The sequence below is a fragment of the Salmo salar genome, chromosome ssa08 (assembly GCF_905237065.1).
Source record: "Salmo salar chromosome ssa08, Ssal_v3.1, whole genome shotgun sequence".
NCBI lineage: Eukaryota > Metazoa > Chordata > Actinopteri > Salmoniformes > Salmonidae > Salmo > Salmo salar.
The window spans coordinates 15,970,911-15,994,083 of NC_059449.1; the positions used below are offsets into that span (position 1 = coordinate 15,970,911).

Genomic DNA, 23,173 nt, shown 5'->3' on the forward strand with positions numbered 1-23,173 from the left:
CCTTGGCAAACGTAAAGACCAACCACCTGAAGAGGGAGAGAGAAAATCACCCCACTCCCCCTCTCTCTCTCTCTCTCTCTCTCTCTCTCTCTCTCTCTCTCTCTCTCTCTCGCCTCTCTCTCTCTCTCTCTCTCTCTCTCTCTCTCTCTCTCTCTCTCTCTCTCTCTCTCTGTCTCTCGCCTCCTCACTCACTTTCTCTCTCAAGTATTCAATTTAATGGAAGATAATAAAAGTTGAAATGAGAGTGGATAGTTTCCATCTGTTCTCCCGGGCACCATGTCACTCTAGATTCTGGCCAGAGGAGTTCAGGGTTGGTGGTGTTAGGGGTAGGGATAGCGGATGGTGGGTGTCAGGCGGGCAGGGGGTGAGGTGAGGTGGGGGGGTAAAGGAAGGGGGTGTGGGGTGTGAGTCTTGCTGACTTTGTGAGAACTGGACTAGTTACAAGATGACAGAGAAACCTAATTTCCACTTCAAGGGTTGAACTGAAACATGGCATCAGCACGCCTATCTGTCAGTGCTTGCACACACACACACACACACACACACACACACACACACACACACACACACACACACACACACACACACACACACACACACACACACACACACACACACACACCTACCGAGAGGACCCAACCAGGGCCTACATGCCAGATCACAGCCAACACATTTCGATTACAACATTAAAAGCTATCCCAACAAAGACCCTCGACGGTGTAAATGCTATCCCAACAAAGACCCTTGACGGTGTAAATGCTATCCCAACAAAGACCCTCGACAGTGTAAACGCTATCCCAACAAAGACCCTCGACGGTGTAAACGCTATCCCAACAAAGACCCTCGACGGTGTAAACGCTATCCCAAAAAGACCCTCGACGGTATAAACGCTATCCCAACAAAGACCCTCGACGGTGTAAACGCTATCCCAACAAGACCCTTGACAATGTAAACGCTATCCCAACAAAGACCCTCGACGGTGTAAACGCTATCCCAACAAAGACCCTCGACGGTGTAAACGCTATCCCAACAAAGACCCTCGACGGTGTAAACGCTATCCCAACAAAGACCCTTGACGGTGTAAACGCTATCCCAACAAAGACCCTTGACGGTGTAAACGCTATCCAAGTGCGGTAACGTCAGTCACCCCCAGCTGTAAACAATCAATATACTAGTCTTCATTATTAATACGACAAGAGAAGATTGGAGAGAGACTCTCCAGAGTCCACACACAACATGAAACATGGAGAATATTTCAAACCCTTTTGTTCCTTTAGTAGAATTCATTAGAGCTCTCTCTCACACACACACACACACACACACACACACACACACACACACACACACACACACACACACACACACACACACACACACACACACACACACAGATCAGGGGATACTCTATTTAATTCCGATCACATACAGCAGAACGAGAGAAAAAAATGAAAACAACATTGTCTGAATCGTTGGTAATTATTTTTGGATGCGTGTCTCTTGACATTTTGTCGACATAAGTAAATAATTTAGTATTTCTACTGGTAAAGTCCAAAGAGCCCAATTACGGAGGGTTAATATTGCTGCATCATGTAAAAACATCCTTTTTTAATACTGAAGGAATATTCAAATGACTCGCCTTCATTATTCAAATATATTAGCACAGTCATCACAGGGGGAAGAGAAGAGGAGATGGGGAATGATGTCGCTAGGAGACAAAAAGGGAGAGAGAGAAAGAAAATCAATAAACAAGGGTAAAATCTGTTATTCTGTTATTATTCTGTTAATCTGTTATTTCGTTATTATTCTGTTAATCTCTTATTTTGTATTGTCTTAATGCAAAATTCAACGACTCCCTAAAACATTTACCACTACAAATGTTAAGGCTGAAAAATATTCACATTTTCTCAAAACACTATTACATGTTTGTTTATTTAAAACATTATAGCCATGATCATTTTGGAAATATGATCAATGTTTTTCTATCTATTTGTCCATTTACTCTAAATGACAATGGTTTAGTTGCTCTATATCAGTTCTATCTGTTCACACAGACCCAGTAGCAGTTAGCCACTTGATTGAAACAATAGCGACTCAAAGCTAGTTCAAGAAACATTCTTGTCTCTTAACTGAAACAATAGCGACTCAAAGCTAGTTCAAGAAACATTCTTGTCTCAATTGAAACAATAGCGACTCAAAGCTAGTTCAAGAAACATTCTTGTCTCTTAATTGAAGCAATAGCGACTCAAAGCTAGTTCAAGAAACATTCTTGTCTCTTACTAAATACATATGTTACTAGATCAACGTTGGACAAGAGTCTTTCATTCACCAAAATCCCACGGCTTTGTAAGAAACACAGCAAGGAAACAGAATCGGACAAATAACATTTCAAATTTAGCGAGGAGGGCAGGGGGACTTAATGTCTGCTAGAGGCAGCATTGAGTGACATTTTATGGGTTTATTTTAATACGCTTTTATAGATCTCTATTGTGGTGCTGTGTTAAAAAAAAAAACTCTGTTTTCACGGTTCACTCTGGGTGTTTGTTATTTAACGAAGAAGGAAGCTGGGGCCGGGGCGGCCGTTTAGGGCCCCATGGCCGGGCCCAGTGTTTAGCTCCAGTATCACAACTCGTATAGCCGTACAAAGTCAACATAACAAAGAGGTAACACATGTCGAGGTATGCTCGAAATTCGCCTTGTGCTGTGATCCGAAGATTCGAGGGCACACACACGATGTCAAAAAGAATGCATCTTATATCCTATTGCTACAGGCCACAGTGAAGAGGGGAGTTAGGGGGCTCTTTTCCTGCTTCCATGCTAATTTGTCCCTGGTCGATAGTGGAGTTGGAGTGCATGTTGTCTGAATATGAACATATGTGTGCAAGTATATGTGTGGTGGTGAGCTTGTGTGACTGAATGGATTTTTTTGCAGTCACACGGTGTGTGTGTACTATGTGTGTGTGTGTGTGTGTGTGTGTGTGTGTGTGTACTAGTGTTTGTGAATGTGTGCAAGAGCCAGTTTGTTTGGTTTTTTCCCTTACTTCAGCACATCTGAGAGAGCTTTTCTGGAGCTCCAGAGCCCTGTCCAAACAAAGATGGCCGAAGAACGGGAGGGCCGGGGGGGGGTGCTTTTTTTTCTTTGAAAAAGGGGACAAAAAAGAGCCCTGCGAAAACCGGGAGGAGAGAAAACCGGGAGGAGAGAAAACCGGGAGGAGAGAAAACCGAGCCCCTGAGAAAGGCAGCTGGAAACACGAAGTCTTGTGGTTTCTTGTCTCCCCCCCCCCACACTCTCCCCATCTCTTCATCCCCCTCCCCCACTCTCCACATCTTTTACCCCCACCCCCTCCTCCCCCCTCTGGTCCAGCTGCACTTAGATGAGTCTGCTTGCTTTGTCCCCCAAACCCCCCCACCAACCACCACTAGGCTGCCAGGACGAGAGAGTGTCACAGCTGGTAATACTTACAGCCTTTACCGCGGTAACGCATGCGATCCATTAGGGCCAGCAAGGCCCCGACATGTTGTTGCTGCACCATACCCAGGCCGTGTTATTGTTAGGATGTGGTAAAATGATAAATATGGGAGGCAGGAATCAGAGTTGAGGGGACGGAGGGAGGTAGTTTGGAGTAACATGCAGCTCGTTAAGAGCGGTGCCACTGGCGCATGTTTCATGATTGGGTGGCAATAAAAAAGTCTGTCACAATTTGTTCAGATAATGACTTAATGCTAGAAGCCTGGAAGACACACAAACATATGTCGAGCGAGTCGTCGATAGCTTTATAATTGCTAAAAGGAGCCCCCCTCCAGTTCTTATGAGGTGGACCGACGGAGGGCCCCTGGGTGGTGGGTTGGTAATTTGGTCGGGTCGATTTACAGGATGGCAATCAAATCCCTGGCAACCAACCATCCTCCCTGTTGCATATGTTGAGTCTGCTTCACTCTGAGTTTTACAACTTGGAACTCCAGTGCAGCAAGTCATTCAAGCCCATAGTTGTGGATTGGAAGTTGAAGTTGCCCCGCGGGTGTGAAGTTCTATAGAGAACTGCAATGTTTAGATACTGAAATACTGGTATGCATCGCCAAGACTAAATATTAGTGTGCACTTGGCACTTTTGGAGAGGTTCGCTGTCGCAACAGGTCCTCCTCTCTCTCTCTCTCTCTCTGTCACTCCCCTTTCTCTCTCTCTTTTTCTCTCCTTTCTCTGTCTCCACTCCTCTCTCTCTCTCCCCTCCATTTCTCTGTTTCTCTCTCCACCTCTCTCTCTCTCGTGGTTATTGACCTGTGACACTGAGACATTGTCTCACCTCTACTTCAGTCCCTCTATCTGTGAACTTTGTAAAGGCAGATAAAGAAGTAAGCTCCCAGATGGACTTTCCTTTAGTCACAGGCTACATTCCTCTCCTTCTCCGTGTGGCTGGGGTGTGGGAGGGACACTTGCACATTTGTCACTGCACTAATGTAGCCATGGGGTTTGAGTACAGCGCAGAGTCTCTCTCACACTAGCGTTTATCAGTGCTGTGTGTACATAGTCTAATTGAAAGATTGCTTACCTTGGGATAGCAGGATCTGACCAGGGGACCTCCTGTACGGATCAGGAGCCGGCATCTCACTATGCAGGTAATTACAGACAACAGCTGAGACATCCAGTAGTTCAGGGCTTTGAATGGCATGGCAACATGGAGGTCCCGAGGTCAAAGGTCAGATGGAACTTGGATTGGAACTGGACGTTTTAAATGACCTTATTTGGATTATTTTCGTGCAAGCTTGTGTTGATGTCATAACGGAACGGTCATTACGGAGTATCCAGTGATACACCCAAAAAGTGTTTGTTTGTGGTTGTGAATGCTGTCTAAGGACAAAGTCCTCCTGATTCAACATAGCTTGTATTATCACAGCTGGTCTGTGAGGAAACCCAGGTGTTTAGATGCTAATGTTTACTCTGACATATTTGTTTGCACATAGCTCCTCAGAAAGAAACAAATATTGCGCTGTGGGTCGTGGGTCTTGAACCCCGACCAATCAATAACATAACACACGGTAGTTTTCAGTTTAGACAAAACCCCACACTTACATAACCTGGAGATTACTTACAAACAATTACAACAGGCTTTTGGCTACGAAAAGAAAAGGGGCGAAATAAAAAATATTAAGCTATTTGCAAGATTAAATCTAGGAGCTCTTCCAATACTTCTCAGGTTTGGTGGGGGCTTGGAGTATGAATTAGGAGTTAGGAGCAGAAGGGTGTGTGTGTGTGTGTGTAGTGTGGTGGGGCTTGGAGTATGAATTAGGAGTTAGGAGCAGAAGGGTGTGTGTGTAGTGTAGTGTGGTGGGGGCTTGGAGTATGAATTAGGAGTTAGGAGCAGAAGGGTGTGTGTGTAGTGTAGTGTGGTGGGGGCTTGGAGTATGAATTAGGAGTTAGGAGCAGAAGGGTGTGTGTAGTGTAGTGTGGTGGGGGCTTGGAGTATGAATTAGGAGTTAGGAGCAGAAGGGTGTGTGTAGTGTAGTGTGGTGGGGGCTTGGAGTATGAATTAGGAGTTAGGAGCAGAAGGGTGTGTGTAGTGTAGTGTGGTGGGGGCTTGGAGTATGAATTAGGAGTTAGGAGCAGAAGGGTGTGTGTAGTGTAGTGTGGTGGGGGCTTGGAGTATGAATTAGGAGTTAGGAGCAGAAGGGTGTGTGTAGTGTAGTGTGGTGGGGGCTTGGAGTATGAATTAGGAGTTAGGAGCAGAAGGGTGTGTGTGTGTAGTGTGGTGGGGGCTTGGAGTATGAATTAGGAGTTAGGAGCAGAAGGGTGTGTGTGTGTGTGTAGTGTGGTGGGGGCTTGGAGTATGAATTAGGAGTTAGGAGCAGAAGGGTGTGTGTGTGTGTAGTGTGGTGGGGGCTTGGAGTATGAATTAGGAGTTAGGAGCAGAAGGGTGTGTGTGTGTGTGTGTGTAGTGTGGTGGGGGCTTGGAGTATGAATTAGGAGTTAGGAGCAGAAGGGTGTGTGTGTGTGTGTGTAGTGTGGTGGGGGCTTGGAGTATGAATTAGGAGTTAGGAGCAGAAGGGTGTGTGTGTGTGTAGTGTGGTGGGGGCTTGGAGTATGAATTAGGAGTTAGGAGCAGAAGGGTGTGTGTAGTGTAGTGTGGTGGGGGCTTGGAGTATGAATTAGGAGTTAGGAGCAGAAGGGTGTGTGTAGTGTAGTGTGCTGGGGGCTTGGAGTATGAATTAGGAGTTAGGAGCAGAAGGGTGTGTGTAGTGTAGTGTGGTGGGGGCTTGGAGTATGAATTAGGAGTTAGGAGCAGAAGGGTGTGTGTAGTGTAGTGTGGTGGGGACTTGGAGTATGAATTAGGAGTTAGGAGCAGAAGGGTGTGTGTAGTGTAGTGTGGTGGGGGCTTGGAGTATGAATTAGGAGTTAGGAGCAGAAGGGTGTGTGTAGTGTAGTGTGGTGGGGGCTTGGAGTATGAATTAGGAGTTAGGAGCAGAAGGGTGTGTGTGTAGTGTGGTGGGGGCTTGGAGTATGAATTAGGAGTTAGGAGCAGAAGGGTGTGTGTAGTGTAGTGTGGTGGGGGCTTGGAGTATGAATTAGGAGTTAGGAGCAGAAGGGTGTGTGTAGTGTAGTGTGGTGGGGGCTTGGAGTATGAATTAGGAGTTAGGAGCAGAAGGGTGTGTGTAGTGTAGTGTGGTGGGGGCTTGGAGTATGAATTAGGAGTTAGGAGCAGAAGGGTGTGTGTAGTGTAGTGTGGTGGGGACTTGGAGTATGAATTAGGAGTTAGGAGCAGAAGGGTGTGTGTGTAGTGTGGTGGGGACTTGGAGTATGAATTAGGAGTTAGGAGCAGAAGGGTGTGTGTAGTGTAGTGTGGTGGGGACCGGCACGCTGACTAAAAGTTCACCAGGTGAGTCTCCTGTCCTGTCGTCAGGCTCCCATCAACCGCCTCCCTCCTTGTGTGTCCCGTCGCCCACGCCAACAACCGTCGACAACGGAGAAGTCCCCTCCTGGCGGGGTCGCCGAGGGTGCGAGATGTTTAGGCTCTGACTAATACCTCCCGTGTGTGTGTCCAGTGTGTGTGTGTTTAGGAGAGAGAGCAGATGCTGCTGGTCATCTCTCCCCCTCTCACATACACACACTTTCATCCCTAACACTCCTCCACTCCGCCAAAAAACATCCCCTCCCTCCCTCCCTCCCTCCCTCCCTCTCTCCTCCTCCCTCCCTCCCTCGCTCCCTCTCTCTCCTCCTCCCTCCCCTCCTCGCTCCCTTCTTTCTTCTCCTCACTTCTCTGGACCTGCTACTGCTCTCTAGCACCAACATGCTGGCGGTCACACTGTGTGGTCGTGTCAATCCTTCAGTTACTCCCAGACTCAGCCTAGCATGTTTTCATACCATATGCAGTACAGTTGAAGACTATAACACGCATATACTGACTTATTGCTAGGCTTCATGTGTAGAGTTACACTATAAGACTAGAGTGGGCCTATGCCATAAACCTGTTCTTTTGAATTCTGTGACTACATGTCACCACTTCTCTCGAGGTCACTGCCTTGTCTCGGCAGGTGTACGTTAGTGGGTGACGTTGTTCGTGCCAGATTTGACTAAACCACTGATAGTGTGTTGGGTAATCAGTGCAGATGTCAGGGCCTGCAGAGGAGACGTGTCGCCCTTATCTGGTGAGGAGGGACACTCTCTGATAGGCTGAAGGTCGGGGGGGGTGGAGTCAACGCAGGTGTGCGACACGCAACTCTGTCCCCCTCCTCCACACTCCTCCTCTCCACTCAGTTTTACAGAATGATCAGAAAATGTGTCAATTATTAATTCTTGTCAATAAGGCTGCGTTTACACAGGCAGACCAATTCTTTTGACCAAACAAAATATCCGAATTGGGCTACCTTTGTAAATGCAGCCTGAGAGATTTTAGATAAGCTGAAAAGGTATCGGTAACATTATTGGTGGAATTTCCCCCCCAAGTGCTTTTAGAATCTGTATTTTGTTTTGTTGTTCATCTTTCAAAGGGAGTGTGACTGTGTCTCATTCCAACTTTTAGTAAAGGAAGACTCCTTTATAAGCGATCTGAATCTAAGGAACTTGAATGAGAGTCAAAGTCCTGCTATTTGGAGGGGAACTCCACTCTACAATGTGGAGTTCTATTTCACTTGCGTTAGTTGCTGTACATTGAATACGATAATACAGACAGAACTCCCTGAGTGTACTCTGTGATCAGGGTTCCTTCTATGTGTGTGGTTTGTAATCAGGGGACTAGCTTATTATCTGGGTACATTGAACAGTAAAATGTTCAGTAAGAGTAGGAATAGCAGGTGAGAGCTATACTCCCTCCTCTAGAGTCATTTCATGGGAATTCTTTTTCTGCAGACTCAATTCTTTGTAGTTGTTTTTCTTCCTGTTGTGAGCGTGAGGTATCATAAAAAAAAGCACCCTGTGTGACTTCTATGCAAAACAAAAACAGACATTTAAAAATAAAAACCCATTTTCTTGTAACATTTTCCCAAACACACTGAAGCCATAAATCTCTCCTTCTACCTTACACTGATAACTCTACTGAGGAGTTCTCTGTACGTTCTACACCTGTTGTATTCGGCGCGTGTGACAAATACATTATGATTTCATTTTAATAAGAACTCTACTAATAATAACTTTATTAATAATGTATTAATAGTTTATTAATAACACTGTTCATTACCAACAACGTATCATACATTCTGATCAGAGTGCTCCTCTGGTACTGTGCTCCCTGCTTGGCCTGTCTGTCTGTCTGTCTGTCTGTCTGTCTGTCTGTCTGTCTGTCTGTCTGTCTGTCTGTCTGTCTGTCTGTCTGTCTGTCTGTCTGTCTGTCTGTCTGTCTGTCTGTCTGTCTGTCTGTCTGTCTGTCTGTCTGTCTGTCTGTCTGTCTGTCTGTCTGTCTGTCTGTCTGTGTCCATGTCCACCATCTGTGGGTGAGGAATGCGGCGAGCCAGACAAAAGGATTGGCAGAGTCCTCTCTCCGTCTGTACTCCCAGTGCCTCCAGATAGCTATAAAACACCTGGACAAGACCAGCAGGTGACGGCAGCAGGCTAGGGGGGTTAGGTGGGGGGAGGAGATAGAGATCAGTGACAGGCCGTCCTCCCGCCCCTATCCAGAACCTCCTCACCCCTTCCTTACCCTACTTCAACCTTATTTCTCCATTTTCCCGCTTGGCGCCCTGCCTCCCCTCCGGTCTCCACCCCCCACCCACCCTCCTTTGCCCTACCAACAATCCACCCTCCACCACACTGGCCCCCTACCTACTGTATAGCCTGCGTCCATCCCTCCACCCCTACCTCCAAGCCCTCCTTCGGCTCTTTGAACTCCACTAGTATCTCTGGACAGTGCTGTCACTGGGCACATGGTTTGATCTCTGGCTTTGAGGAGAGCCAAGAGGGACCATGGCCTGGGCTGGTCTGAACACAAAGAGATTGTCCACTCCTCTCTCTCTCCCTATGCTCAGAAATGTATACAAGGGAGGGAGATCAATGGAGGCTCCCTCCACCACTCCTCCACTTGATATGATCAACCCCTCCCTGTTTGAGATGACATGTATCTATCTAGTGTGTTAGCTGAGAGCAGTAGAATGACTGGTGAGGATAAGCAGATTTGGGGATTTGCCATTGAACTGTCCTCTCTCTCTCTCTCTCTCTCTCTCTCTCTCTCTCTCTCTCTCCACACTCACTCACTCAGTCTCTCTCTCTCTCTCTCTCTCACTCAGTCTCTCTCTCTCACTCAGTCTCTCTCTCTCACTCAGTACACAATAGGATAGCCAGCTGGGTCCTTTCATTATGAAGCATGACTATCCTGGAATACACTCAGACTCACCAAATTTCATCATGGATCCCATTTTACCTACGTGTCTTTGAGAAGTGTTCACATCACCCCCAGAATATCTGTCTTCCTGTGACTCCCCTTAGCCACAGTAAAGGAGAATACGTATCGATAGAACTATCTGGTTTTGGGTGACTACAATCTCACAGGGTAGATCTGTTAGTGGGGGTGTACTTTCGAAATACTGTGAGTACTTTCAGCTGACACAAACACAAATATTAGGTCTATAATAGTTCAAAGTTGAGGTAGGGTATTACTATATTTATTCATCTTTGGGGTATATATTTGTTCTCATATATCCATATATGTAAAATAATAATACTGAAAACCACTAGCAACAGATGACAACACAATTTCTAAATCAAAGGTAAAATGTCTAACATCTCATCTCCGTTTTCTAGCTTTTCTTCCAAGCCGGTCAGTACCGGTTTTCACTTCATTGTCACGACGTCGACAGGACAAAAACATTGTCGCTGTCACGTCTCTCTCTGTCTCTCCAATACCCATGAGGCCTTGCAGTCTGTCTGATGTCTCAGAGCTGGCATGTGGCCCGTCCGCTGTCATCTCCGTCGTCTCAGGTCTCAGGAACACTAGGATCTTAGTCCAGGACTCTGGGGACTCTATACGGGCCGTATAGGTTCGCTGGTATGCCGCTTGGCCGCTGCGCTGTCACAGCTGGCGATGAAATCTGATCAAGTATGGCATATAAGGCACAACAGGAATGAGAGGGGCGCGCCAAAAACATCTGAAATTCATCTGTCTTCATCTTTCCCCCTAATCCCTTATTTCTTCACGTGTTGATTTTATTCTCGTTTTTCTTTCTTCCAGTATGGTGCTTCTCTGCTCAGATGTAAGCAGTGTTGTGCTTAACATAACTTTAGAGAGGGAATGAATGTAAACAAAGTGTCTAATTGGCCTGACTTGATCACAATAAAGGTGTGGGGGTAGATTAGGGAGTAAAAACAAAAAGACATGGACAGACTGACCCAACATGGGAACAACAGACAGGGTTATTCCTTTTTCTATTTGTTAAAAAAAAGAAAGAGAAGAAAGAAAAAGAGGGGTCCCAGGTGAACACAGGAAACACATGCTTCTCTTCTTCTTCTCCCCCTTCTGTAATCCAGCGGAGACTCACGCCCCATTTGGTTCCCATTAGCATAACTCTGGTCCCTCTGCCCCGTGTCAGAGCCCAGTCGCACAGCTGCACATAGGACAGGGGCCTCTGCCATTGCGGCTGCGAGCCGTGGGGCTCAAAGCAAACCAGAACTGACATGGAGGACTGGTGTTGTGCTGTGGGGATTTCAAAGGCAAAAGGAGAGGCCTGTATTCGAAGTTGACTACATTTTCCCTTTCCCTTGTAACCGGGAGTTTTATACCGAAAGCCTGCGAACAAATGATTAATCGTTGTTTACTCAGCAGCATTTTGGAATTGGAAGGCAAGAAAGTTCCGTTTTAAGTCAGACCCAACGTATAAAGCCAAACAAGCAAAAATTTGCCTCTGAATTTGTGGCGTGCTGCGTCTGCTACAAAGACCTCCTTTATCCCACACACTTTTATTTGTCACCTGGTTTCAATATGGACTCTGTGAAGTCCTGAGACTATCTCTCCGAGAGAGAGCCGGGGCCTGCTTTATGACACGCACCGTGCCTGCTTTCCCTGCACACGTTGGACACACATTTCTGGCAGGAAGCGGACAGCGTTTCAGCAGCTAACTCATGGATGAGATGGTATCTTGCGGGTGGAAGAGAGGACAAGATGCTCCCAGTGTTTTACAGTGACCTGTACATACACATTTAAGTCGGAGCTGCTGCGGACACACACACACACAAACACACACACAGACAGACACACACAGACAGGAATCTCATTTAACTCTCGGCTTTGCTTTACTCTCTACCAAAGAAATGTGGTCTGTGGTTCCATGTTCAACATGGGTAAAGGTTTCAATTAAATCTGAGACAGGGAACAATAACCATCCAGCCTCTCCCAGCTGGTCTGGCTGGCTTCCCTCTGCATGCATGGAGGATACAGTGTGGAGGAGTGGAGTTAAGGAGTGGACTTTTGGGACGGGGACAAGTGGAGTTTGTACTGTAATAGAGGGCACAAAGGGGCTGTTAGGGAGTGGACATTTTAGGGTGGGAGTGGAGTTGGACATTAAAAAGGATAAAGAAGGTTTCAGAGTTGACATTGAAATAGGTCGAGGGTTAACGGAGGTGACATTTAAAGGTGTCATATAATAACGGAGTTGACAGTGAATATCATGTAGATGTCTCTACGTTACCAGGACAGTTCTGAGGCCATAGGAGTTAACGGAATGGACATTGGAGAGAAAAAGTCCCCCATTCCCCTGCTGCTCATTTTTCTACTGAATCAGGGTGTCCCTCCCCACAACACACACACACACACACACACACACACACACACACACACACACACACACACACACACACACACACACACACACACACACACGTTTACCCCCCTCCCTGTGTCCTTTCCCTCACCATCCCCTTTTAGCAGTGAGCTAGAGAGGACACCCTGGCGAGACACTATAGTGACTAATGCTCCAGTATCTGGCCATAGAGACACCAGAGAGAGAGAGAACCCCTCTATCTCCCTCACTCCCATCCTCTAGTCCTGTTAAAGGACAACTTTGTTTCACATCCGCTACTCCCCTCTTGTGTTCTAGACAGTCTCTAGTGTAGGTAAGAACACACACTGCAAATAATCTAGACAGTCTCTAGTGTCAGTATGAACACACACTGCAAATAATCTAGACAGTCTCTAGTGTAGGTAAGAACACACACTGCAAATAATCTAGACAGTCTCTAGTGTCAGTATGAACACACACTGCAAATAATCTAGACAGTCTCTAGTGTCAGTATGAACACACACAGCAAATAATCTAGACAGTCTCTAGTCTCTCTTTCTCTCTCTCTCTCTCTCTCTTTTTCTTTCTCTCTCTCTCTCTCTCTCTCGCTCTCTCGCTCTCTCTCTCTCTCTCTCTCACTCTCTCTCTCGCTCTCTCTCTCTCTCTCTCTCTCTCTCTCTCTCTCACTCTCTCTCTCTCTCTCGCTCTCTCGCTCTCTCTCTCTCTCTCTCTCTCTCTCTCTCTCTCTCTCTCACTCTCTCACTCTCTCTCCTTCTCCTCTCTCCCCCCAGTGTCTGTTCAGCAGAAGATGTGCCCTTCTCCTCTAACTAGCCTGTAATACTTCAGCCTGTCTGGTTAATGGGGAGATATGAGAGGTGCTATTAGGCTGCTAGGCTAACATAATAAGTCATTGATTAGAAGGCCTTGTCACAGCAGCAGCACAGCAGACACCAGGGCTCTAATTGCTATATTAGACGACCTCCTTAACTATCTCGTCAACCATCACACAGCCCCAGCGTGTAAACAGGGGGTGCATGTGTGTGATATTTCATTTGATCTCTGGCTGCCGCTGTTTTATACAATGGCTTTAGCAAGTGGCAATTAGGATTGCGGACTGTGTTGTTGTGCCGTGTAGCATTTAATGCTGGTTTGAGGGAAAACGGACAACTTTGACCTCTGTGTTGGAGTTAGTTTTGTGTTGTAACATAATAGGAAGTGGAGATCAGATTGTTTTGAGGAAGTCGTAGTGTGTGTAATAAATAGAGAATCGGCCGATGTCAAATCCAGCCTGTTAGCAAGCAGGACAAATCCAACCTGTTAGCAAGCAGGACAAATCCAACCTGTTAGCAAGCAGAACAAATCCAACCTGTTAGCAAGCAGAACAAATCCAACCTGTTAGCAAGCAGAACAAATCCAACCTGATAGCAAGCAGGACAAATCCAACCTGTTAGCAAGCAGGACATATCCAAACTGTTAGCAAGCAGGACAAATCCAACCTGTTAGCAAGCAGGACAAATCCAACCTGTTAGCAAGCAGAACAAATCCAACCTGTTAGCAAGCAGGACAAATCCAACCTGTTAGCAAGCAGGACAAATCCAACCTGTTAGCAAGCAGGACAAATCCAAACTGTTAGCAAGCAGGACAAATCCAACCTGTTAGCAAGCAGGACAAATCCAAACTGTTAGCAAGCAGGACAAATCCAACCTGTTAGCAAGCAGGACAAATCCAACCTGTTAGCAAGCAGGACAAATCCAAACTGTTAGCAAGCAGGACAAATCCAAACTGTTAGCAAGCAGGACAAATCCAACCTGTTAGCAAGCAGGACAAATCCAACCTGTTAGCAAGCAGGACAAATCAAAATAAACACTTTGGTTCAGCTCTCATGTCGAGCCCGAAGGGAGACAAACAACAGTAGCAGAAAGCAAAACCGGCACCCTGTACAGATTAGTTACATGGTTGAAACCAGAGGGGGTACCTGATTTACGCCACACCTGTGATAGACAACCAGTTTGACACACTAAAGGTGTAATCCCCGTCCCCACCTTGCCAAAAAACTAAACGATGTCCCTGTCTGCCCAGATGCCAACCTGCTGGGCGGATGTGGTGGGATTTGGTGTAATTTGATGGTTAATCTGGGATTAGCTCGTGTTCACTTTGATACCTCCCTCCTGCTAATCTGGTTTAAAACACCTAGGGGATTTAATCCTATTACGGTCACGGTCATGTTATGGTTACGGTCATGTTACAGTGGAGTGGCACTTTATACTTGACGTACTGCAGTCGAATGACATGGCTAATACCGTGTGGCATGAGGGATTACATGTAGTCATGGTTACAGCGTGTCATTCTGTTTGATATTCAGTCCTACGAAACGTTGACTGCTTGTACTACAGTACTGAACAGGTACAATACACTAGCAAAGGTTTGAATGTTACTTGTATGTATAAGTGTGTCCTTTGCCATGTCTAGTGATGGTATGAACACTGGTTCCTGTGATTGTGATATTGCTGTCCCTCAGTGATGTGTAACTGCTGATGGGGTGTTTTGTGCATGGGTTCTTGTGAAATATGGGTCAGCTGCATCATGGACTATGACCTACGACCCTGTGTGTGATCTTTTCAGCCCTCTCTGTGTGTTTGTGAGAGTGTGTGTGTATGCGCACGTCTGTGTGTGTGTGTGTGTGTGTGTGTGTGTGTGTGTGTGTGTGTGTGTGTGTGTGTGTGTGTGTGTGTGTGTGTGTGTGTGTGTGTGTGTGTGTGTGTGTGTGTGTGTGTGTGTGTCGCATCACTGTCACACTGCCGGTCACAGGCGATAAATCAGCTGCAGTGAGATAAGAGAGTGTGTGTGGTAAATTGGTGAAGTTCCTAAAGTGATTCTGGGAAATGACTGTAGTGTAAGAGCTGTGTGTCACGATGTGTGCTGCGAGTCGGGTAGCAAGTTCAGGGACTGAGTGTTTTAATCAAATAAACGGAGCATAATACAAAATAAGAAAGACGGACAACGCACAGACATGACACAGGAACAGAAACGACAAGGCCTGGGGAAGGAACCAAAGGGAGTGACATAGGGAAGGTAATCAGGGAGGTGATAGAGTCAGGTGCGTGTAACGATGGTGACAGGTGTGCTCCATAACGAGCAGCCTGGTGACCTAGAGGCCGGAGAGGGAGCACACGTGACAGTATGTTACTATGAGGTTGATGTAACGTTAGAAGAGCTCTTCACCTTTTGGTTTTGTGATGACTCTCTCTGTGCAGAGAAGAGCGGCAGACTTATTCTTAAGTGGGGCTAAGACGCACATACTTTATCGACACGCATGTGCACACGTACGCACGCATGTACTGTATGCACACTCACCCTCGTGCACACACACCCTCGTGCATACACACTCAATACACAAAGAACCTTGGATATGATTGTGATTTTCCTGTCAAAATAAAGAGGCCGCAATCATATCCATCATCTACCATAATACACATCCTTCCCTTTTACAAGCGTGGTTGAATGTTTTTCTCTGTCATTTCTGTGATTACAGAAGATCTTACAGCCCTAAGCAGTCTAACACAGAAACACAGATTTTAGACATTTGGGATTGACTCCACATCCTTTTCACCAAACGTGAAACATACAATCCGCATGCTGTTGAATCCGTGCTATTTCTACCAAGTTATTTATTTATGTTATCAACACCTCAGGCTCCATTCGGTCTGTGATTCAGGATTGTGAGTCGATGGCTACAAAAATATTGGAAGGAAAAATGTTAGCGCTGACTGGCTGTTTTAGAATGAAACTCTTCCTGGAAAAGGGATCATTTCCATAGCAGGGTCTCGCTACGCTAATACGCTACAACCACAAATATTCCCCCCCTCCCCTTTAAGCAATTTGTCTTTGAAGACCGAGAGGGTTTTCGATGTAATTATTATCATTTATCAATTTCATCTTTTAACATAACAATGGACTGATAAGGCAAGGGGTGCCAACGCTGATTAATATCAATTTTTGGCTTTTGGGGATTTTTCCTCACTTCTTTTCCCCCCCCTTTTTCCCTCTCTCCCTCGTTCCTAGTACAGAGTCCTCTATGCCTTCCAGAATTCGTGTCAATGAGAAATTTGTGGCTTGGAGCTGTGTACATTTGGAAGCCTCTAACACAGTCATTTTTCTAAATCCTTGTTCATGGTGGGTATTGTTGGTATTTAACGTGGTTACACAGACCCCACAGAAGAATGGTGTGAGGCGGACCATATGCCAACTATGTTTAGTTGTCAAATCTTACATTTCCATCAGTGAAATCCGCACTATGAACCTCCACCATAGAGGTGTGAATTAGCTTAGCATTTAAAGCAACTTCCTGTAAAACAGACCTCTTCTTCCTGTAAAATGGACGTCTCGACCTGTAGACTTTGAAGCACTTATGATTGACAGTGATGCCTTATCAGACCAGTGCTTCAGATTCTGGTGGACTGAGTTGGACTCTCCTGAGCTGTCTAGACACTTAACCTCTAACTGCTAAAGCTTTTAGGGGTCAGCTCCAGTTCAGCCTCTAGTATTGAGTAATGGTGACTTAGTCAAAACAAGTGAGATATTCAATGAGGAGAAAAGGAAACAGTTTCTGTCAGTTCAGGTGGGGTCAGGTTATGAATTCATTAAATCATTCATATTAGATAAGGCAAAGGGTATTGTAGGAAATCTGGTGATAGTGAATTCGTCAGAGGGCTTTAACAGGGACTGACAGGGGAAATTAATATTACAATTGTAATATTAAAATGTAATTTATGCTGAAACAATTCAAAGCTATTGCAGTACATAAATCTCGTTGAGAAATGAGCTCTCTGTGTGACTGTGCGTTGATGTGTTACTGGTGTGCAGCTGTTACGGTGTCTATCTGTGAAACCCTTCAGTTCTGTTTGTGTGACTGCTTGATTGATGAGTGCTCTGTAGTGCTCTGTAGCCTGAGCTCTGTCCTCTCTCTGCTCCCTCCATCTCTCTCTCTGTCTTTGTCTGTATGATCAGTTGATTGATGAGTGCTCTGTAGCCTGAGTTCTGTCCTCTCCCTGCTCCCTCCATCTCTCTCTCTGTCTCTGTCTGTATGATCAGTTGATTGATGAGTGCTCTGTAGCCTGAGCTCTGTCCTCTCTCTGCTCCCTCCATCTCTCTCTCTGTCTCTGTCTGTATGATCAGTTGATTGATGAGTGCTCTGTAGCCTGAGCTCTGTCCTCTCCCTGCTCCCTCCATCTCTCTCTCTGTCTCTGTCTGTATGATCAGTTGATTGATGAGTGCTCTGTAGCCTGAGCTCTGTCCTCTCCCTGCTCCCTCCATCTCTCTCTCTGTCTCTGTATGTATGATCAGTTGATTGATGAGTGCTCTGTAGCCTGAGTTCTGTCCTCTCCCTGCTCCCTCCATCTCTCTCTCTCTCTCTGTCTGTATGATCAGTTGATTGACATGGCCTTCCTCTCTCCCTCTCCCCCTGTGTCTCTACAGGCCATTCGCTGCACTCTGGTGAACTGCACCTGTGAGTGTTTCCAGCCAGGAAAGATCCACCTGCGTACATGTGACCAGTGCAAGCACGGCTGGGTGGCTCACGGTAAGAGACGGCCATTTTGAATTCTTCCGACCTACTAACCAGGGTGATGGGAGTCACTGCGTCCAAGATTATCTGTACAGTAGTTGTAATATGAAATATTATTACATTTTCTTACAAGAAGATCGTGTGGTATGGTAGGAAATAATTTCAACGATAGTGTATAACTGCAATATTGCAATAGTTTGTCATATTAGTCTCTCTCTTTTCTATTTTCTCTCTCTCTCTCTCTCTGCCTCTTTAGTCCTGTGAAGTTATATGCTCTCATAAACCTGTCTCTTTAGCCAGAGGAGAGAGCAGAGGTCCTGACACACACAGCTGTACTCTCCTTATACAGGGTCACTAACGATATCAGCATAATATGCAGTGCCCATATCTTTTATATAGTGATGTGTTATCCTCTCATAGATTCCACAGGTAACAGGTTAATATAAACGCTTAAAAGAGAAGATTCAATACGTTTTTACCACATAAAATATTTGATAAATATGTTTATTTGATTTTTTTGTTACCATAGAGAGATACCGTTCAACTTTAGTGTTTGTCCTGTGTATGAATTTTATTTAAAAACGTTATGTATTTTATTTAAAAATGTTGTATTTTCTTGAAATATTTTATATATATTTTATTTAAAAACTTTAAGTGGTTTGGTTCAAAGTCATACCTGTACCTACTACCTTAGAACAATATCCACGAGAGAGACAACCTCATGACTTGTTCAGGGAGCATACGAAAAAGGACATGGAGCGAAAGAAAGAAAGAAGACGGATAGCATAGAAAGGAGGGAACAGAGGGGAAAATAAGATAAAAGAAAACACCTGTTTGGCCCAAGCGTAGAGAGGGCCTTCAGCGATCAGCACAGGACCCCATTGAATATTTTTAATCTCCTTCTCTGAACTGTCAGAGGACCCTTCTCTCCTTCGCTCTCCCCACTTTTCATTTCATCTCGGCATTGGCAGCCACTCTGACAAGCAGTTCTTCATTTTTTATGATGTTCGTGTCTCGCAGAGTGTGTTGTCAGGCAAAGCCCTCGTCAGCGGAAAGGCTGTCCTGGGATCAGAGAAGACAAAACCAGGTGTCATACAGACAGGCGAGGGGAGGGAGGAATGGGAGGAAGGGAGGGAGGGGGAAAAAAGGAGTGAAGGAGGGGGATGGAGAGAAAACCAGGTGAGTGAGGGTAAGGTGGTGACGGGAGAGATTAGGGTAGAGGGGAAGAGACAGGGTAGAGGGGAAGAGACAGGGTAGAGGGGAAGAGACAGGGTAGAGGGGAAGAGACAGGGTAGAGGGGAAGAGACAGGGTAGAAGGGAAGAGACAGGGTAGAGGGGAAGAGACAGGGTAGAGGGGAAGAGACAGGGTAGAGGGGAAGAGACAGGGTAGAGGGGAAGAGACAGGGTAGAGGGGAAGAGACAGGGTAGAGGGGAAGAGACAGGGTAGAGGGGAAGAGACAGGGTAGAGGGGAAGAGACAGGGTAGAGGGGAAGAGACAGGGTAGAGGGGAAGAGACAGGGTAGAGGGGAAGAGACAGGGTAGAGGGGAAGAGACAGGGTAGAGGGGAAGAGACAGGGTAGAGGGGAAGAGACAGGGTAGAGGGGAAGATAAATGCTTACTTACTTTCAGTGAAATGCTTCCATACTAACAGTGAAATGCTTAATTACTTACAGTGAAATGCTTCCATACTAACAGTGAAATGCTTCCATACTAACAGTGAAATGCTTCCATACTAACAGTGAAATGCTTCCATACTAACAGTGAAATGCTTCCATACTAACAGTGAAATGCTTCCATACTAACAGTGAAATGCTTCCATACTAACAGTGAAATGCTTCCATACTAACAGTGAAATGCTTCCATACTAACAGTGAAATGCTTCCATACTAACAGTGAAATGCTTCCATACTAACAGTGAAATGCTTAATTACTTACAGTGAAATGCTTCCATACTAACAGTGAAATGCTTCCATACTAACAGTGAAATGCTTCCATACTAACAGTGAAATGCTTCCATACTAACAGTGAAATGCTTCCATACTAACAGTGAAATGCTTCCATACTAACAGTGAAATGCTTCCATACTAACAGTGAAATGCTTCCATACTAACAGTGAAATGCTTCCATACTAACAGTGAAATGCTTCCATACTAACAGTGAAATGCTTCCATACTAACAGTGAAATGCTTCCATACTAACAGTGAAATGCTTCCATACTAACAGTGAAATGCTTCCATACTAACAGTGAAATGCTTCCATACTTACTTAATAAAGTGAGGTAGAAAAGGAGATGAGACACTTTGAGAGAGGGAGGGGATGGAGAGAGAGAGAGACACATACTGTAGGTGCAAATAGAGATGGAAGGAGAGATGAAAAGAGACAGAGATTAGACTACATAGAGAAAGGCAGTCCGTTACATTTTATCTCCTAGATGTGTTGTTATCTCCCTGGACTGTTATCTCCCAGAGAAGACTGGAGACAGGGGGAAACCTGATAGTCATTACCTGGTGAGGCTGGCAGGGTGTGTGTGTTTAGGCACCTGCATGTGTGTATACCTGCAGAGTATATGCAAGAGGGTTTCAGGACGGGTTTCAAAGTTAACCATAAAAAATAAAACATAAACACATTTTCTTAACCAAAACGGCAGTGTTTTTCATTGACTAATGACTTGTCATTGAATTAGTATGTCCTGTATGTATGTTTAAGCCTACTCATGTTGGTGTGTGTCCTTGTCCCCTCATCCCAGCGCTGGACAAGCTGAGCACGCAGCACCTGTACCACCCCACCCAGGTGGAGATAGTTCAGTCCAACGTGGTGTTTGACATCAGCAGCCTGATGCTGTACGGGACCCAGGCGGTGCCGGTCCGACTGAAGATCCTGCTGGACCGTCTGTTCAGTGTTCTGAAGCAGGAGGAGGTGCTCCACATACTGCACGGCCTGGGCTGGACCCTGAGGGACTATGTCAGGGGCTACATACTGCAGGTAGGTGGGAGTCAGGGTTATGACCGTAGTAGCTAAACACACAGGAACACCTAATGGACATTCACAGTGTAATATTTAAACAATAAGGCCTGAGGAGGTGTGGTATATTGCCGATGTACCACGGCTAAGGGCTGTTCTTAGAGATATATACCACAGCCCTTAGCCGTGGTATATTGGCCATATATCACACCCCCCGAGGTGCCTTATTGTTATTATAAACTGGTTACCAACTTAATTAGAGCAGGAAAAATACATGTTTTTCATACCCGTGGTATATGGTCTGATATACCATGGCTGTCAGCCAATCAGCATTCAGGGCTCGAACCACCCAGTTTATAATCAAATATATACACACTTACAAACTGATCACTGAATATGAATACACATGGATCACCTAACATATTTTAGATGTGAATATGCACCGTAATCATTTATACACACACTCACACACTCCCAGATGGTGTGTGATTCTCTCAGATGTTTAACAAGTCCACTTATTCAGACTCATTTCAGCATCTATATATGTCACCAAGTGGGCCCGCAAATCACTCTCACCATCGCAGTACTTTTCCAAAGGCTATCGTTCAAGGAAACAGTAGCAACAGTTGAACGTGTTTAAAAAGCTATCGCTCAATATTTCTCTCATTTTCCTCTTTGTTTCCAACAACTCCCATCAACAGTGTCCCTCTACAACAACGAAAAACAGAATGAAAAATAGAATAGAAAAATGTCACGCCAGCAGACTATAAAACCACCATCGTACTTACCCCTCCCTCCCTCCCTCCCTCCCATATAATTGCAGTCAGACACATTTCTTAATCAAAGGTAGAGGTTTTGGTCTCTCAAAACCTAAACCAAAGTGTTCCTGAATGAATTAGTTAAGAACGAGGGGAACATGTGCTTGTGGTTAGGGTGTTCGGTGGTGTGTGTATTGTCCAAAGCCAATAGCAGCGTTGTGGCGGCGAGGCAGGCGAGGTACCGTGGCTGGGGCTTGTGTTCTACAAAGGAGTGTGGGTAAGTGGAACAGCATGGCTGGAGAGAAAGGAAAGATGGAGGGAGGAGAGGGCAGTTTTGAGGCCTTGTATGTGGAAACAGCTTCTGTGAGTAAACTGCTCGCAGACTTGTCGAACACACAGACACACACACAGAACAATACGCACACAATGGAGATACACACAGAGACAAATAAACAGATCCTTGCATTCTTACAGGCTTTAGGTTGAGTTGCTGGATTTATTACACTCAATATACCCAGGAGATTTGATTTTGCGTTGTTTAAAAAATCTATCAAATCATTTTTTTTATCTATCTAGTTTTATCTTCTTTTTTTTATATATAATTTAGTTTTCAATTATTTTGCACTCTGACAAAAAATAACATATTCGTCTTCCAATCCTTGTCCAACCCGTATAGTCTTAGACTGTGAGAAAGACCTCGCCATTGGCTATCCAAACGTTCCAACTCAGTGTGGTTGGATCAGCTGGTTCTAATAGACTGTCTATCTAACTATCGTTGTTCAAACCACCCAGCTCAGCCAAGTCACTAACCCCCCCCACCCAGATCTCTTCAAAAAGGCCTTCAAACGTTTCGCTCCGCAGCCCAAATTGTCAGTCACTTAAGGACAGTGAGCAGTCGTTGTAGCCTATTAGCCTGTAAGTAGCTATGAAATTCAATCATCTCCCAGCCTCAGGGCAGCCACGTTATGTCTGTGGTGCGTTTATCCTCTCTACAGCGCTCCATGGTAGATCCAATGGAGGAGAGTTATGGGAGATATTGATGGGATGTAAGAACATGTCTTCCTGTATTTAGCTAATGATGTAATAGAATGAAATACAACATGAATATGAAAGGGATTATCAGTGTGTGAACCCATTGAATTGAGAAGGACATTTGATGTTACATTTGATTCAGGGTTTTGATCATTTCAGTCAGTTGATTGATACAGACATGTCAGCACTCAGAACCTTTTTCTGCCTTTATTGTCCTGTGAAGTAAATGACATGATCCTTGACATCTGATCATAGGATAGAAACCCCCTCCATGTAATCTCTCTATCTCTCTGGCTTTTCACTCAATCATCCTCCTTTCACTCCTACGACACTGAAGTCAACACCCAGATCATGATCTGTTGTACATCTGTGTGTGTGTGTGTGTGTGTGTGTGTGTGTGTGTGTGTGTGTGTGTGTGTGTGTGTGTGTGTGTGTGTGTGTGTGTGTGTGTGTGTGTGTGTGTGTGTGTGTGTGTGCGCGCGTCAGAGAATGGCTCTGAGTGACAAACCCTACACACACGTCAGGAAATTGTCAACACACACACGGTACAATCCAACTAATAAATCCTCTCACACATCTCTTTCTCTCCTCTCCTCTTTCTGTCCTCCTTCTCCTCTCGTCTCCTCCCTCCCTCTCTTCCCCACTTTTATTTTCCTCTTTAGGTGTGTTT

General features: G+C 45.4%; 1 protein-coding gene across 1 annotated transcript in view; it reads left to right on the forward strand.

Moving 5' to 3' along the window:
• LOC106595273 (zinc finger protein basonuclin-2-like) overlaps positions 1 to 23,173 on the forward strand; it is a 501,482-nt gene that overhangs the window by 69,321 nt on the left and 408,988 nt on the right. Inside the window, 2 exon segments of the mRNA XM_045722846.1 lie at positions 17,665 to 17,767; positions 20,499 to 20,734. Coding sequence (XP_045578802.1) covers positions 17,665 to 17,767; positions 20,499 to 20,734 — 339 coding nt within the window.